Source organism: Meles meles, chromosome 1 (assembly GCF_922984935.1).
Source record: "Meles meles chromosome 1, mMelMel3.1 paternal haplotype, whole genome shotgun sequence".
Lineage (NCBI taxonomy): Eukaryota > Metazoa > Chordata > Mammalia > Carnivora > Mustelidae > Meles > Meles meles.
The window spans coordinates 19,531,475-19,550,786 of record NC_060066.1 but is presented as its reverse complement, the minus strand read 5'-3'; the positions used below and the strand labels follow the sequence as shown (position 1 = coordinate 19,550,786).

At 37.0% G+C, this 19,312-nt stretch overlaps 1 protein-coding gene across 1 annotated transcript in view; it reads left to right on the top strand.

Annotated features, from left to right (window-relative positions):
* LOC123937292 (MDM2 binding protein) overlaps positions 1-19,312 on the top strand; it is a 76,886-nt gene that overhangs the window by 49,285 nt on the left and 8,289 nt on the right. Inside the window, exons 15-17 of the mRNA XM_045998035.1 lie at positions 2,279-2,396; positions 9,672-9,827; positions 12,753-12,848. Coding sequence (XP_045853991.1) covers positions 2,279-2,396; positions 9,672-9,827; positions 12,753-12,848 — 370 coding nt within the window. The remainder of the gene's footprint in view (positions 1-2,278; positions 2,397-9,671; positions 9,828-12,752; positions 12,849-19,312) is intronic.

Below are 19,312 nucleotides of genomic sequence, written 5' to 3'. Positions count from 1 at the left end.
TTACTTTATTAAACAGAATATGTCGACTACAATATAACCTTTTCTTTGTGATTTATTCGTATTTATGTATGTAAGCCTGGGATGGCTTATATTACTGTGCACGTATTATCATCTGTAGTATTACTTCTTTTTTGTTGGCCTTGACTTGTGTAGGGCAGGTTTTGAGTCCCTATTTCCCTACTGCATCGCTTTCATTTCTTTGTTTCTCCTGTAAAGTAAAACACTTAAAAAAAAAAAAAAGGCAGCATTCTTGGTTTCTCAGAGGCCCTTTTTGTGCTTTTTGGTTATCAACATGTCCTAGTGTCCTGACTGCCACATAAACAAAATATTGTGTCTTACTTTACTGTAAGAATTATATTAAATTATTCCCCAAAATTACCTATGAATGTTTGTCCATGCACTCCTTACTATTTAGTCTATGTCATTTATATTTATGTAAATTGTGTAGTCAACGTTAATAATTAACTATATTGTAATATTTAGAACAATTAATGTCCACTTTTATTTAACATGACTTGTGTTCTTTTGAGTTCTCAGCATGTATCTGTTCAGATCTGCTAACGATATTTGCTTTTCACTTCTAATGGAAAGCCATGTCAACATTAAAAAGTAGGTTATTTCATCTTAAATTTTATTGCCATGTAAAATAACATTTCACTACCCTTATTATGAGATGGGAAGTAGTATATTTAGATGATGTTTGGTGGGGGCAATCCAATGTAGTCATTAAAGATATTTTTAAAATGTTCAAGGTTGAGTAGTTTAATGAATAAAGGGAAAATAACATGCAGTTGGCTTTGGTTTTATGTTCTTTCTTTTTTTGTATAAAAGTGCCTTTACCAAATCATCATTTTGTAAGACTTCAAAGTATAAAATGGATATTTTTGTCAGAACTGTTGGTTAGTCAGACCACTAATGTCCAGTAATTTTCAGCTAACTTATTAGAATAGTATGTAGTAGTTCAAAACAATATTAAAAACCAGATAGTTTGAGAATCCCAAAAGTTGTACAGTTAGTAATTTTGACAGTGCTGAAATAGTTTGGATGTACTCATAATTTATAATGCAAATGGAAACTGTCCCTTTTTTTTTTGTAAATTTTTTTTGAAGATTTTATTTATTTATTTGACAGAGATCACAAGTAGGCAGAAAGGCAGGCAGAGAGAGAGGAGGAAGCAGACTCCCCACTGAGCAGAGAACCCGATGCGGGGCTGGATCCCAGGACCCTGGAATCACGACCAGAGCCAAAGGCAGAGGCTTTAACCCACTGAGCCACCCAGGCACCCCTGGCCCTTGGTTTTTGATACAGACTGTAGTGTTATTAGCAATCTTGGTTCATTGCAGTGTACTAGCTAGAAGAGTAAACACACTGTTAGTGAAATAACTTTTATTGTTAGTGATTTACTTGAAGATGTATATGTATATAATGTGTATTATACATTATTGGATAAGTGAAAGTTCTTCCTAAGGTAACCTTTATCTGAGAACATCTTATGTTATCTGTTATATTATTATACTTTTGAGAATGAAGTAATCTCTTTTAAAAACATGAACTTTTCTGGGTAATGCTGCTAATTCCTGTTTTTGGTATGAAAATCACATAGTATATCCAATATATGCTCCATAGAATTGCCTCCTTTTCATTTAGTATGAATTTCACCAAAAAAAAAGGCAAGTTATTCTTTTATTCCACTGGAGCCCTCATAGAGCTAATCCTTTTTCTGAATTCTAGGTCATAACTTGTATTATGAGGAGACAGTAATATAAACAAAGCTTAACAGTGGTTTTTTGGTTGTTTTTTTTTTTTCATTTCCAAAAAAAACTTTTCAATGGCATTTTGCACAGTTTGGGCAGAGATATCCTTAATAAATGCCTGGGTAAGTATTGCACAGCTTATCCAACACAGCTTTTTTTTTTTTTTTAAATAATCAAGTATTTTGTTCTTGCCTTTTTTTAAAAAGATTTTTATCTATTCATTTGACAGACGGAAATCACAAGTAGGCAGAGAGGCAGGCAGAGAGAGAGAAGGGGGGAAGCAGGCTTCCCACTGAGCAGAGAGCCCGATGCGGGGCTCCATCCCAGGACCTTGAGATCATGACCTGATCCGAAGGCAGAGGCTTAACCCACTGAGCCACCCAGGCGCCCCCAACGCAGCTTTATATACACGTGTGTGCATGTAGACCTGGATGGATAGATGGATCTACATGTCTGCATTTTCATATAGCAAAGTTCAGTATGTTAGTAATTTTCAGTACTTATTTAGGTTTCTCTCCCTTTAGACACCAGTTCAATGGAACCTACTTCCTCAAATCTAATGGAAACCAACCCTCTGGAATGGCCAGAAAGGCATGTTCTTCAAAATTTGGAAAGTTTTGAAAAAGCTAAACAAAAAATGAGGTAATATTTAAATAGCTCAGTATTTTTAAATGAGCATTTTTTTCTTGATCCTTACATTGTGTTTATGAAATGTACATACTTTCTAGTTTTCGTAGGAAATAATATTTCCCTTATTAAAGGAATGTGTGCATACTGTAAGTAGATAGATAGAGCATTACAGAGTAGAATGTTGAGACAGTGCTGCCCCTCCTCACCTTCTGCTTGTATGTTCTGGGTGTTAGAAGGTAGAAGAGGGACAAAGTATCCTCCAAACTGAGAAGGCACTGGGAATTGTAAAAACGAGACACGCCCTTCCATACCTTCTACACAGTTTTATTCAGAGTAACTTAACTGATGGGGTTTCAAGCAGATGACAGTCCAGCCCAGGGCAGCTGTTCTCCACAAAGTCTGGACCTTAATCTGCAGACTTTATAGAGTGAGGGGATGAGCAGAGGTCATCATAGTAAAGTCAAAAGGTTTAACATATCTGGTGGGGCCGCCTGTGTGTCAGGGAGGAGAAACGGGAAGAAACTAGTTTATCTCTGCTAGTTACCTAAACAGCTTCAGGGATGGTCGGAACAAGCCTTTCCAAATCCTGGCCAGGGCATTCATTAACCTCCAGGGGACCCGAAACACGGAGTCCCAAGAGAGGTCATTGCGTGAACGGGATGGAGGGCCAAAGATGGAGTCGGTATTGTCAGCACTCCCACATCTGGGATATTTTCTTGACCTATGCTTTCATCTTTTAGTTTTTTGAAGGTTATATTTTAAATTCCTAAAAGGTTTTTTTTGGTTCTCAACTCTGTTTTTTCATTAGCAATCTCTTCTTTTATTAATGATGAGAATTCAGAAGATACTAAAAGGATGTTAATTGGAAACTTCTTTTAACTTGTTTTCTCTCTTCCTTAGATGATCTCATTATCCCCGGACCTGTTCGGTTTGTTCCTCTGGTGTTTTTTCCTTATGTGTAGCTTTCCTCCCATGTCTGATGGTCCTAGATTGTTACTAGTTTGGAATTTAGTACTAGGCTGCTTTATATAGGTAGTTGGTGTTAATTTTCTCTCTATATGTGTCATCCTGTTTCCTGCCTGTTCTCATCTGAATATCGTGGGGAGGGAGAAGCAGGGTGGACCGTACCTAGAAGACTTCACGTTGGGGCACCTCGGGGGGTATCAGAAGGTAGGCAGCCTTGGTCCTTCACTCAATACTGAAATAACAGGGCTTTATGCTGGGGGCATCAGCACTGAGACTGGGACAGGGGCCTAGTTCTGGATCTTCCCAGAGCAATTTCTCTGTTTTTCACTTGAGATAAAATTGCAGGGATAAGGGGAGGTGTGGTAGGGTGGTACTTGAACAATTGTTCTAGTAGGGCTCTTAAAATGCATTGCTGGATTTCTGCCCACTGCCACTCCGCCTCTGTCGAGTCTTACCTGTGGCATTGTGGGATGAGAAGAAGACAGAGGCCACATTGTTCTGTTTCTTTCTCTAGCTCTAATTTACATGCTTGCTCTAGTTTATCGCTTTTGTGTTTTCCACCATTTTTTCATCTTTGATTTCTCAACCTTCCTATGAATTTAGTGTCTGGTACTTCCTCATTGTGATTTCCATTTGTTTGAGTGGAGAGGTTAATGTGTATGTTTAATGCGCCATCGTCTTGAAGTAGATTGTTTGTCATTCAGGGTCTAGATCAAATATCACCTTTCTCTTAAGCCTTTTATAAATGTTGCAACTCTGTTCTCTTCCTTCATTAAGCGCCCAAGGACTAGATCATTACCTCTGTCATGAAGCTTATTTTATTGCACCTTTTTTACCTCATTCTACATTGGTATATCTATCTCCTTTTACTCTCCTTACCTCCTTTCTCCTACTCAAGTCATACCTATATTACTAAATTACACACAGTGTTTATGAGTCTATACATTATCATCAGTGAACTCTTTTTAGTGTCTTCCAGTGATATTTACAGAATCAATGCTCAACTACTTGTCAGTGCATCACAATATGGGAAGATATCATTGAATTCTTGGTCGGGAACAAAAATTACTTTGCATATTTTCAGAATTTGTATTGTGTTAAAATGGGCTTCACTGGCGAATTAAGGATGCTTTACATAGTGAAATTCAGAAGTCAAGAATTTGGTTTTGGACAAACTCACCTATTCTGTGACTTTCTTGCCTCATCCTTAAGATGGGGATAACAATCCCAGTTCTAATTCAAAGTTGTCAATGCTTAAAGAGATGATTTATGACAAAATACTTTGTAACTTTGCAAACACTGGACAGAATAACATGCTATTATTTTATTGATTGATTTTAAACTAAGACATATCTTGGTGGTGTAATTTATCACAAACTGTGCTTTGAAATTTCTTTGATATCTTTGTGTCCAGGGTCCTATATAAATGCAAATTACACATGCCCCCAATGCCTCTGGCCTATAAAATGACTGGGAGTAATATTCATTAAGAAACCTTTGTGACAAAACAGATAATCATATCAAAAAATGGGCAGAAGATATGAACAGACACTTCTCCAACGAAGACATACAAATGGCTATGAGACACATGAAAAAATGTGCATCATCACTAGCCATCAGGGAGATTCAAATTAAAACCACATTGAGATACCACCTGACACCAGTTAGAATGGCCAAAATTAGCAAGACAGGAAACAACGTGTGTTGGAGAGGATGTGGAGAAAGAGGAACCCTCTTACACTGTTGGTGGGAATGCAAGTTAGTGCAGCCACTTTGGAGAACAGTGTGGAGATTCCTGAAGAAATTAAAAATAGAGCTTCCCTATGACCCTGCAATTGCACTGCTGGGTATTTACCCCAAAGATACAGATGTAGTGAAAAGAAGGGCCATTTGTACCCCAATGTTTATTGCAGCAATGGCTACGGTCGCCAAACTGTGGAAAGAACCAAGATGCCCTTCAACAGATGAATGGATAAGGAAGATATGGTCCATATACACAATGGAGTATTATGCCTCCATCAGAAAGGACGAATACCCAACTTTTGTAGCAACATGGACGGGACTGGAAGAAATTATGCTGAGCGAAATAAGTCAAGCAGAGAGAGTCAAGTATCATATGGTCTCACTTATTTGTGGAGCATAACAAATAACATGGAGGACATGGGGAGATGGAGAGGAGAGGGAGTTGAGGGAAACTGGAAGGGGAGATGAACCATGAGAGACTATGGACTCTGAAAAACAACTAGAGGGTTATGAAGGGGCGGCGGGGGGGGCGGGGGGGTTGGGAGGTTGAGGGACCAGGTGGTGGGTAATGAGGAGGGCACGTACTGCATGGAGCACTGGGTGTGATGCCAAAACAATGAACACTGTTATGCTGTAAATAAACAAATAAAAATAAATAAATTAAAAAAAAAAAAGAAATCTTTGTGAATCACAGAGAATAACTGTGTAGAAATTAAATTAAACTCATAATGTAGTTCCTACCCTCTTGGAGTATGAAGTTCAGAGAAAACATTCGTATTTTCTTGTTTGACTGTTTTTATTAGATTTATATTTTCAATTTAAAAATCAAGCTCTATTACAAAGCTGTAATCATCAAGACGGTATGGTACTGGCACAAAAACAGACAAACAGATCAGTGGAACAAAATAGAGAGCTCAGAAATGGACCCTCAACTCTATGGACAATTAATCTTCAACAAACCCGGAAAGAATGTCCAATAGAAAAAAGACAAGTCTCTTCAACAAGTGGTAGTGGGGAAATTGGACAGCCACCTTCAGAAGAATGAAACTGGACCATTTCCTTACACCACACACAAAAATAGACTCAAAATGGATGACAGACCTCAGTGTGAGACAGGAATTCACCAGAATCCTTGAGGAGAACACAATCAGCAGCCTCTTCCTCCTCAGCCTCAGCAACTTCTTCCTATAAACATCGCTAAAGGCAAGGGAAGCAAGGGCAAAAATTAACTATTGGGACTTCACCAAGATCAAAAGCTTTTGCACGCCAAAGGAAACAGTCAACAAAACCAAAAGACAACTGAGGGAACGGGAGAAGATATTTGCAAATGACATATCAGATAAAGGGCTAGTATCCAAAATCTAAAAATTTATCAGACTCAACACCCAAAGAACAAATAATCCAAGTAAAAAAGAGGCAGAAGACATGAACAGATATTTCTGCAGAGAAGACATCCACATGGCCAACAGACACATGAAAAAGTGCTCCACATCACTCAGCAGCAGGGAAATGCAAATCAAAACCACAATGAGATATCACCTCACACCAACAGAATGACTAAAATTAACAAGTCAGGAAATGACAGATGCTGGCAAGGATGCAGAGAAAGGTGAACCCTCCTACACTGTTTGTGGGAATGCAAGCTGGTGCAACCACTCTGGAAAACAGCATGGAGGTTCCTCAAAACGTTGAAAATAGAGCTACCCTACGACCTAGCAATTGCACTACTGGGTATTTACCCTAAAGATACAAATGTAGTGATTCTAGGGGGAACATGCACCTGAATGTTTACAGCAGCAATGTCCCCAATAGCCAAACTATGGAAAGAACCTAGATGTCCATCAACAGATGAATGGATAAAGAAGATGTGGTGTATATAGATAGATAGATAGATAGATTTATGATGATATATATAGATATATATCTATATGATCATATATCTATCTATCTATATATATATATATATATATATATATATATGATGGAATACTATGCAGCCATCAAAGGGAAAGAAATCTTGCCATTTGCAACAATGTGAATGGAACTAGAGGGTATTATGGTGAGTGAAATAAGTCAATCAGAGAAAGACAATTGTATGATCTCTCTGATATGAGGAATTTGAGAGACAGGGCGGGGGTTCGTGGGGGGTAGGGAGGGAAAAATGAAACAAGATAGGACCAGGGAGGGAGATGAACCATAAGAGACTCTTTTTTTTTTTTTTTTTTTTTTTGATTTATAAATTTTTTTTTCCCCTTTTTATTAATTTTTTCAGCGTAACAGTATTCATTCTTTTTGCACAACACCCAGTGCTCCATGCAAAACGTGCCCTCCCCATCACCCACCACCTGTTCCCCCAACCTCCCACCCCTGACCCTTCAAAACCATAAGAGACTCTTAATCTCAGGAAACAAATTGAGGGTTGCTGGGGGAGTGGGAGGAGGGATAGGGTGGCTGGGTTGTGGACATTGGGGAGGGTATGTGCTATGGTGAGTGCCGTGAATTGTGTAAGACTAATTATTCACAGACCTGTACGCTTGAAGCAAATAATACATTATATGTTAATAAAAATAAATAAAATTTAAATAAATAAATAAAAATAAAGGATAGGAGGGGGAAAGGGACACACTGTTGGTACATTATTGATCTTTACAGAAATAGAAGTCTAAAACCATAATGTCAACATTTTAATTATATAATCACCAATAATATGCTCAATTGGAGTGATTAAGTAATCAGGAAGTAGTTGTAGTAATAGAAAGTCATGAATTTAATTTTCTGTGCAGGTATTGAAAGATTTTATTTCTGCTTTGTGGCAGAGCGATAGCATGATCTGTGACTCAGTGCTTGATAAAACCACTACCGTTCTCTGCAAGTATTTTCCTTTTTCCACTTTTTAAACTTCCTGTGAGCTTTTTGGGTTTACAGAGTGAGAGTGTAGGTAGAAATAGTACCTAATTCAGAGTCAGTCCGGTTCCGACTGTCATTTTATTTTTTTTTATTTTTTATTTTTTTAAAGATTTTATTTATTTATTTGACAGGCAGAGATCACAAGTAAGCCGAGAAGCAGGCAGAGAGAGAGGAGGAAGCAGGCTCCCTGCTGAGCAGAAAGCCCGATGCGGGGCTCGATCCCAGGACCCTGGGATCATGACCTGAGCCGAAGGCAGAGGCTTAACCCACTGAGCCACCCAGGCGCCCCCCGACTGTCATTTTAAATGGCTCTGTCACCCGGGGCTTGTCATACAAACTAATGTGGGGTAGTGTCTTTTTCTGAAAATCAGTAATAATGATTCTTTTCTAGGTCTGGTATGCTGACTTTCACTTTAGAAAGTACTTGTTTTCAGGTGTTCATTTTGAGATAAGAACTGTTCTTTGTCAAGGAAATTTGTAAGGATTAAGAACATACTGTACCTCAAATAGTTTGAGAAGTATAAATTCTTGTCTATATTTCAGGTATAATAATGATTCAGTGCTTATTCGTAATGTTATAATCATGACTAGGAGAGACCTTGGGAGAGATTTCTGATTACTGTCTCATTTCATGGTTTTGCTTCAAGTTATCTTTCAAGTTCATAGAAAATTGGAACACTCATTTCTACCATCAAAATTTTTGAGATTATGGGCTTTCAGAACGTACAAAAACATTTAGATTAAAATTTTATAGAATGAATAACTTCACACTACTAAATAATCATGCCATCATTTATCTTTTTTTAATTTAATTTTTTTCAGTGTTCCAAAGTTCATTGTTTATGCACCATACCCAGTACTCCATGTAATACATGCCCTCCTTAATAACCACCACCAGGCTCACCCAACCCCCCACTCCCCACCCCTCCAAAACCCTCAGTTTGTTTCTCAGAGTCCACAGTCTCTCATGGTTTGTCTCCTTCTCTGATTTCCCCCAACTCACTTCTCCTGATTTGTTTTTTGTAGAGAGAGCAGGGGTGAAGGGCAGAGGGAGAGAGAGAATCTCAAGCAGACTCCCCTCTCAACTCAAAGCCCAGTGCAGGGCTTTGATCCCATGACTCTGAAATCATGTCCTTAACCTAAATCAAGAGTCAGATGCGCAAGGACTGAGCTACTCAGGTACTCCTGATGCTGTCATTTATAAAGAACGTAATTATGGGGGCACCTGGGTGGCTCAGTGGTTTAAGCCGCTGCCTTCAGCTCAGGTCATGATCTCAGAGTCCTGGGATCGAGTCCCGCATCGGGCTCTCTGCTCGGCAGGGAGCCTGCTTCCCTCTCACTCTCTCTGCCTGCCTCTCTGCCTACTTGTGATCTCTCTCTGTCAAATAAATAAATAAAAAATCTTTAAAAAAAAAAAAACGTAATTATGCTTATTTTAGTCAAGTAGTAGCATTATTGACATGCTTAACTGTAAGTTTCACTGGGACTTACAGATTTTTTAAAATATACTTTTATACTAAATGATTCACAAAGATTTTACTTTATTTTCTTTCCTAAGTATATAGTTCTGTAGTTTTCTTTGTCTGTTCTGGTTTCTGCTCATAATGCCTTTTCCTGACTATGATGAATTCTGATCTACTTTTAACAATCTATATAACATTATTTTCTCAGAACTGGTTCATTACCTCGTTCATCTGAACAGTTGCTGGGTCACAAAGAGAGTCCACGGGACTCGATCACATTATTGGATGCTAAAGAATTACTAAAATTCTTTACCTCAGATGGATTACCAATTGGAGATCTTCAGCCTTTACAGATCCAAAAGGGGTAAGTGACAACTTATAATTGCCAATTAATTTTTCTAAAGATTTTATTTTATTTATTGACAGATAAGGATCACAAGTAGGCAGAGAGGCAGGCAGAGAGAGAAGGAAGCAGGCTCCCTGCTGAGCAGAGACCCTGGGATCATGACCTGAGTTGAAGGCAGAGGCCTCAACCCACTGAGCCACGCAGGCGACCCATGCCAGTTATTTTTTAAAAATCATTTTAAAACATGTTGCATCTCATTTCCTTAGTTAATCGATGCCTATGCTGCTTGGGCAAAATTCACTTGTTTGATCCCAGGGATTATCGGTTGGACTTAATCCTCACATTTTACCTTAGCCAATGTCCTGTTATTTGGTGTTATTGAATCTAAGGAAAACAAGGATAGTAAAAGCAAAAGCAATAAAACCAGTTTATTCCCTATAGAAGTCAGTAGCTTCTACTTTGTATACAAAGGACAGTGCTATTTAAGAAAAAAATTATAAATTGACTTGCAAATTTTTTGAATTCTTTTTTCTACATTATTCTCTAGTTTTGATTTTTGCCATTACCCATCATGACATTGTCATGTCATGCCTAATATTAGCAAAAAGCACAGCCTTCAGCTGAAGAGAACAGAAAAGTAAAATAAAAATGCTTTTGAAACTATAATATTACTGAGTACTCAGTGTCTATGTGAATAGTTTACCGCTAATTTGACTTCCAAGACAACTAAGTTACTAGTTAATAAATACCAGATGTTGCTAAAGTTGACTTAATTACAGGTAAAATTGTGATGTCAATTACCTGTGAGATTTGAATCGTTTGATCACTACCCCATCTTAATTGTTAATCCATTATTTTGAAGACCTCCCAGAGAACCTTAAGAATTATAGATCATTTTAATCACTTCTACAAAACTTGTTTTAGCAAATATTGATTTTAAAGGTACACTTTGGAAGGGATTTATTTGACATTAGTTTTATCTCATAAATCATCCTGGAGCATATCGCCTTCATGTGAATGTTCACTCGAGAGAGAGAGAGAAGGAGCAACTTTGAAAACTTGAGAGTCTTAGAAATTATGGGTTTTAATGACTTAATGACATAAAAGTTGTATAATTTTTCTTTCCTCATAGCTTTGAGATATTGATACTCTTTTATGGGAATCAAGAGAGTGAAGAAGTATATACACATTTTTCATTTATTTAGCTATCGGATTATTGTCCTTCCAGATCGTTAAGTGTGAATTGACAAAGTTGAACAGATTTGCCAAAACTGAATTTTATAGGCTGTACTCTTTTTGAAGAGAGTGTTTTTCTAGATGCAACATTAGGGGATATACTTGTAGAGGAGATACTATTTTTTCTGTAATTTATAGGTATTTTATTTAGAGGAATTTGATACAGTTTCTTCGTGTTAATAAAGAATGACAACATTACCCAATAATCTTCTATTAACATTGAAATTGAAGAATGAGCTTTCCTAACAATGAATCAGGAACCTGTGGGCTCTTATTAAAATGTCTACCTGTGTAAGGAGCTATTGAAATGTTGAACAAACTGCAGGCATGACTCCTGTGTGTATACCGAAGAAATACTAAACGTGAACAAAATACGTTATTTGCTAAAACATTTCCTTTAGAAAGAATAGATTATGAGTAAATCTAAAGAAAAATGCATAAAGTTGCATAAAAATGCTAGGTACCTAAGTTGTTTTACATTAGAAAATTATTCACTTGAATAGTGAGTCATCAAAATACTGGGGTCATTGCAATTAATTAGTGTTATTTTTTGTGGAACACTTTAAATGGGTGGATTAGATTATAAATTCTGTTTTCTAAGGTTCATTCTTAGTATATGCCTTACACTTTAATGTAATAATTTCAAATCTTTATTATAGTACCCTCAATAATTTTCAGTGGCAAGTAGGTAGTTTTTATTATTAAAGCCATAGGGCAAAAAATGTGAGGGCATACTTACTCATGGAACTATACTGTCTGCTTGCATTTCCATATACCGTCTCCAAGTCTTCTGAATTCAGGCGCCTGGTACTTCATTCTCTTGACTATGTAGCATAGTCATAGAGGTGCCATTGCATTCTTCTCCCATTTCCTTCTAACTTGTTCTGAGCTTCAGGAACATGATCCATTGCATTGGAGCAGTGCCTCTCAACTCAGGAAGAAAGGTGAGGAGGGTTGGGGGGAGTGGGTACCTCTTAGAATAAGCAGGACAGTTTAACCTAATTGCAGTGACCTTTTTCTTCCTGAGATTTTGATATACCCTTGCAGGTCCGAGTATGGAAGGGGTTGAGCATGAATATTTACTGTTAGCTAACCATATGATTAGTTCTCCCATACCTGCTGATTGGAACCTACTTCAAAAGTATAACAGAAGTCAGCAGTCTCCATATCCTTTGATATTTAACAGGTTGCTAACTCTTAAAGTAGGTGTCAACATGACTACATTCCCAGGTGAAGAAAAATCTGGATCCTTCCTGTGTTACAGTAGGAAGTAAATACTTTTGTTACCAAAAGATTTGAATTGACTTTAATTATCCCCCTGCTAAGAAGAACCTAACTAAATGCATCAACATTAGTTCACTACACCAACAACAACAACAAAAAATTCTTCTGGAATAATGCTGCTTCTTGAATTTCCACTACAAATCATTTTTCATTCTTGATTTAGCCGTTTCTCAGAATAGTTTTGTGAAATAAATAACATCATAACTTCGGAAAGTTGAGGTGCACCGAAAATGTAAGTGACAGAACCCACTTAGGCTTAACCTTGTTTGATTTCTTTCTTATGCTTTCTTGATGTTACATAATTTTTATCCCATATAAGATTCACCTATAGAGAAGGAAGTCAGATTTTGTTTTCTAGATGCTTTCTTGAACTCTCTTTTTCACTAAATAAACTAAATAAAAAGGAAAACCTTTTTGTTTTAGGGAAAAGACTTTTGTTCTGACACCGGAACTTAGTCCTCGGAAACTTCAGGGTTTACCTTTTGAAAAAGCCTCAGTGTGTCATTATCATGGGATTGAGTAAGTTTTTATTTACACTTTATTCTTCTGCATGTTGCTGGTGAAACTTTTCTTTTGTCATTGTGAAGATTATCTCTAATACAATATAAAGATAAAAAGCTAAAGAGAAAGTGTATCACTCAGAGAACAAAGCAGTGTGTATACAAATAAGAGTTTATCTTCTGTTGTAAAAAAAAAAAGGGTATTTGATGACTGATCAATTTTGTAGCATTTAAATATTATATTATTAATTACCAGACATTTTAATCAAAAATATTTTCATCCCTATGTTATAAATGTGTATTTATACTACTGGTTACATTAATAGTCCTTGGTCACTAATTACATCACAATTACTCAGAAACTATTAGATGAAATGTGTTCCCATTTGCAGTGTGTTAATTTTCTGTAAATTTTTCTAGAATTTTAATTGACCAGTTGAATAAAATTTCAGAGAATTCTCTTGTATAAAGGAATTAGCAGTTTCTGAGGTTATGTTCATGAACATCTACCATTTTCACAAGGACAAGGAATTCAATAATGGTGATAAAATATTTTATGATGAATTTTCAAGACTTTGGTGAGTCATTTGGTAAAATAATTTGCCTGAAACATCCTATTTTGATTGGCTTGTAAACTTAATCTTCATTTCATGTAAACTTTAAAAATACTGACAGTCATTGCTCAGAAGCTGACTCAGAAGCTAAAGATACAAAAGACAATTATTTCTGCCAGTTAGAAGCATAAACTCTACAGGGGAGGAAGAAAACACATAATTTTAGTAGACTATAAATGGTGTTAAAATACAGATATCTGCCCAGTGGTTGGAAGAATTAAATGCCAAGAACTACTTGAGAGTGTTTCCAAGAGGAAATCTGAACTAGGTTTCAAAGAATGAATTGGAGTAAACCTGGCAGCAAAGGCAGTGTCTGGGAGAGAAACAAAATACAGAGTTACAGATTCTAGGAAGATAAACTACATTTTTTATTTTTTTATTTTTTAAAGATTTTATTTCTTTATTTGAGAGAGAGAGCTTGATTGAGCAGCGGGGAGGGGCAGAGGGAAAAGCAGGGAGCCTGCCTCTGGGCTCAGTCCCAGACCCTGGGATCAGGCCTGAGCCGAAGATTCTGCTTAACTGACTGAGCCACCGAGTCCCTAGATTTGTATTTCTGAACAGGAGTGATAAGCATATTGTACTACAATAAGATCAAATCATGAAGTCATGAAGGTCACTAGTGACACGGGAGGGAGATTGATCTTTTTTTTTTGAGGAGTAAAAAACCTTTATTTTTAAAGCATGAAATTATATGCTTGGGTTTGTGCCATTGAAAGAACTCATTGGCTTTTGATAAATTGAGTTGAAGTCTTTCAAGCAGGAGATGTTGAAGGACTAAAATGCTATCAAGGCAGTGGAAATAGGAAAGAGAATACAAACTTACAGCTATCTAAAGAACCTTAGACCAGTTAGATGTTAGAAATGAGAAAAAGGAGATGACAAGAATTTCTTTAGGGTTTCTAGCTTGGGCAGATTGGAAGGATGGTGGTACAATTGAGAAAATCTGGAAGGTATGGAGGACCACCCAGCAAGTCATTCTAGGAATGTTTACTTTCCTTGCTATGTTTAAATAAGATTTATTTCATTTAAAGAGTTTGTATGTAACTTTGACACTAGAGGCAAAATATTCGGTTATTTTATTTTCGAGCATCAGATTTAAATTCCCCATTAAAATCAGATACAAGAGTTTAAAAGATACCTATGATCACTGTTTTTTTCTTTTTTACCCATTGTGCTGAATGTTTCTGTTTTAATCACTGTTTTGGCTAGTCAGTTAAAATAAATAAATCTAGATAGAGAGCTTTAAAGAGTTATAAACTCAAAAGAGTGTATGTATTGAAAAGGAGACCATAAAAGTATATTTTTGTTTTTATTTTTTGTTTTGCCAGAAGACACCTGAAAGATTATTAGATGTAGTAAATTTGAAAAGTGACCAGTGATAAAATACATGCCTGGTTTACCATTTCCAATTTTAAACACTACGAGAAAAGATCTTATTGAAATAACAATAAAACCATAAATATTAGAAGTATTTTTGCAAGAAATGTAGAATGGAAAAAATTACAAATAACCTATATCGGGGGCATAAAAGCAGCGTTGATTACTTCAGGGAAACATGCCTTGTTTCCCTATTCACAGATCATATTATAGAGGCATTAGTTCTTGTGGAATAAATGTAAATATTTAATATAATTTTTAACAACTTTGAAACTTTGGCTGAAATAGTTCTATAATTTATCTGGTAAGAAGCCTCCTTCCTTTTATTTAAAGAATAAGATTAATTTTATCATATAGTAATCAGAAAATTGTATTTTAAAGCTATGATAATTACAGTGTAGAACTAAAACTAAATAGGAAATCCAAGGAAAAAAGAAAATATAGGAATTTGATCTAATAGAAGAAAAATTTCAAATCAGAGGGCAAAAGCTGAAATACTCAGTAGATAGTAGTGAGAATATGATTAAATATACAAATAAAAATTAATTTAAAATGATTCTTGGTTCACCCCAAATATCAAAATAAATCGCAGAGTATTCAGAATTAAAAGTGAAAAGCTGTGAAAGGAAAGGACTCGCATGAAATTTAGGGGCAAATCTATTCTAGGTGTGGGGAAGACTTTTTTAATACATTGTCAGGAAGAAACCAAACAAGAAAAGAATGATAGATCGATAAAAACCAAAGAAATCCTTAAACTAAGGAAAATATTTTTAAGCATAAATTTGAAGGTATTTCTTTTGTAATTAAAGAATGCTGGGACGCCTGCGGAGCTCAGTCAGTTAAGTATCTGACTCTTGATTTCGGCTCAGGTCGTGGTCTCAGGTTCATGAACTTGAGCCCAGCATCAGCTCCACAGTCCACTTGAGTCCACTCCGCAGCCCTGGAGTCCACTCGAGATCGCCCTCTGCTCCCCTCCCCTGCTTATGTACCCTTGCTTTCTCTCTCTCAAACAAATAAATAAAATTTTTTAAAAAGAGAGATTGCTTACAAATCAATCAATCAATCAATAAATAAATGCTCCTATGGAAAAGCTGGCAAAATCTTGAACCATTTGTTTACCCAAGAGGAAATACAAATGACTGATATGCATGACATGTTGTTTTTATAAACTTTTTAAATTCTGCTTTTTAATTCACATTCTTAATGTAAATTGAAACCACAACGAGGACACTTTTCACTTACGAAGTCATGTTAGTGGTGAAGAGACATGAATGAGTAAGCCAGCCCATAGAAGTATAAATTGCTACAACCTGTCCGGAGGGCTGCCCAGTAATTTATCAAAAACCCACGCAAATGTTCATAGCATCAGATTGATTAATTTAGCTTAATGGGAAAAAAAGTGGTGTACACTGAAAGTTATTATGCAAGGGTATTTTCCATAATGTTATTTAAAATCAGAAACATTGGAAATGTCTAACTGTAGGGGCTTGGTTAAATGCATTATAGTACATCCATAAAATTCTATACAGTCACCAAAATGGCTGAAATTGAGGATGGATAGTGACAAGTACGCGGAACAGAACTGTAGTACATTGCTTGCGGGAGTATGAAATGATATCTCTACTCCAGAAAAGGATCTGGAAGGTTCTTATAAAACTAAACATACTCAGATCCTGTGGTTCAGCAGTTCCAACACTAGGCATTTTCCCGAGAGAAGTGAAAACACAACTCCACAGAAGACTTGACGAAGGAGCAGTTTTATCTGGAATAGCCCCAACTGCAGACAGCCTAGGTGGATGTCAACAGAGTAGATAGACCAACTGGTGTATGTATACAGAGCAGTACTGTCAGCAGTAACAAGGAACATACAATAACATACATGTACATTGGTACATACAGTAACGTTACCCTTCTGTCTGCATGTGGAAACACAGTTGAAGTCAGAATCTGAGGACTTTAAAATGACTAAGAGGAACTACCTACCCCTATAAACACATAAGTCTTTCAGTGACTCCGTTTTCTTTACTCTAAATTTGTGCTCCTTAACCTGGGGGCATTGAGATCGAACTAGGGAGGTAGTAGGAGGCAAGCACAGTGAATCCAGGAATGTGTTTTTTTTTTCAAGAAGACTTGGGCATGTGGGGGGGCGGGGAAGAGGCCTATTTATGTTCAACATAGATAATAAATCTACTTAAAACAAAATTCTAGTGGGATGTCAAAGTAATTATGAAGGTGAAAGGAGAGTTCTGTCTTCCTCATGCTGCTGTAAGCCATTGGAATCTTTGAGCTCTTCCTATACCCAGACGTAAAGAATATTTGGGGGAAAAATATATATATATAGGGCGCCTGGGTGGCTCAGTGGGTTAAGCCGCTGCCTTCGGCTCAGGTCATGATCTTGGGGTCCTGGGATCGAATCCCGCATCGGGCTCTCTGCTCGGCGGGGAGCCTGCTTCCCTCTCTCTCTCTCTGCCTGCCTCTCTGTCTACTTGTGATCTCTCTCTGTCAAATAAATAAATAAAATCTTTAGAAAAAAAAAATATATATATTTTATATATATATATATATACATATATATATATAAACTGCTCAAGTGCAAATCAGTATTTTCTTAAGGCAAAATAAAACATATCCCTTGTAGGCTTGTTTTGCTTTTGTATATATAAACTGCTCAAGCGCAAATCAGTATTTTCTTAAGGCAAAATAAAACATATCCCTTGTAGGCTTGTTTTGCTTTTTCACTCATTTTATCCTAGAGCATTAGATACCATTGATTGTAAGATGCACGGTTTTCTCTCACAAGAAATTAAAAATTGCTGTGAAACTGTGACGGGTGGCCACACTAGCCTCCTGATGGTTTCAAATTTATTTCATCTGTTCCAAGAGGTTTGGCAATTTCTCCTGCCTGCATTGACATTGGTGTGTGCTAGGCAGTATCTTGCCTCTTATGTAGTTAGCAAACAAAATAGCTTCATCGTCTTGAAGATATTTTTCTTTCTTTGGATAAACAAAGCATTTGGTTATTGTTTTGCAAGAAAATACAGAAGTGTAGTCATTCCTTACTTCACTAATATCAAATATCCACCCTTCCTCTCTGTTTCCATTGCTTTATTATTTACAGGTACTTTTTGTTTCAGTGCCAGATCATAGTATAATCATTTGAAGACATTTTAAATGGCAAAATCAGCCGGCACAGTACACATAATTCACTCGAAGGAGTGACATTAGGAACAGCTGTGATCAAGAGATGTTAAAACTGGAAGGAAAATACCTGCATGTTAGATTCAAAATCTGAGTAGGAAAATACTCATTTGAAGTCAGACTGTACCTTTTTTTCCGCAAAAACTTTCTATAGGCTCATCAGGCATTACGTTGCCTCTTGCCTAGAACCTTTCGTAACATGGTTCTCGATTTTATTCTCGATTCTGTCAGTTGCCCAGGAGAGACATAGAACTCATCAGTAATCCTTAGAATCACAGCTGGTTTCTAAAGGAGTGTGTTTTATTAAAAAACAAACTAGAGCAAGAATGTCACAGAACTGAGAGACCTTGGTTCTACTTATAGTTCTGTCACCGCTGCACGTTCTGATTTAGGATCTCACTGTTCTCCCCTGTTAAACCAAACTGCTGGGTTAGATCAGAGATTTTTCGGTCTTAGCTGTGCTTTAGAATCACCTGGACAGCTTTTTAAATAATGTGCATACTATAAGATTTGGTGTGGTAACAAATAAACCTGCCAGTAATAATAGTAACACTAGCAACAGCAGCATGCATTTTCTGACTGCTTTGCTTCCATGTTCTAGGCACTGCTTCTGAGTGCCTACAGGTGCCCAGGGAACATGCAAGGAATCCTCACGGTAGCTCGGGGAAATGACTGCTATAAATCTCAGATTGCAGAGGAGGCCAGCAGAAGCATAAATAAAGTTAAGTAATTTGGCCAAGTTCAAACAGCTCATCAGTAGTGGAGCCAAATTTAAACCCAGGGATTCCAGCTCTTAGAAATCAAATATGAAAGTGGCAAGGGAAAGAAAAAGTCCCTAAACTTTGACCAGGCAATCAGATCTTAGGGTAATGATACACTCCTTGGGAGCTGAACTAAAAGCTTATGGACCTAAAGTTCTGGTTTTTAGGGAGCATCTTAGAACTTTACAAGGCAGGAGGACGGCTAACGAGAAAGGGTTTAATTTTGATTGCCCTCCCACGACATTTGTGAAGCCGTTTGTGTTTCCCTGATGCGGCTGTAGCAGAGAAGAAAGTGAAGAGTTGTCCTAGGTCACGATTCTCATAGGTGGGTTTCCTGTTATGCCTCTTTGCTGTTCTTAACAACACGGGATTTGTTTAAGTCCAGAAGCATTCACTGAGCTAACATCTCCTTGATTCCTTGAATCGGATTTCGCTAGAAGCCAGATGCACAGGGACAGCCGAAGTGTTTGAAGAAAAATCTGTCAATCAAGCAGTAAGTGGGGGGAAGGGAGTTTCAAAGACAAATTCCAGAT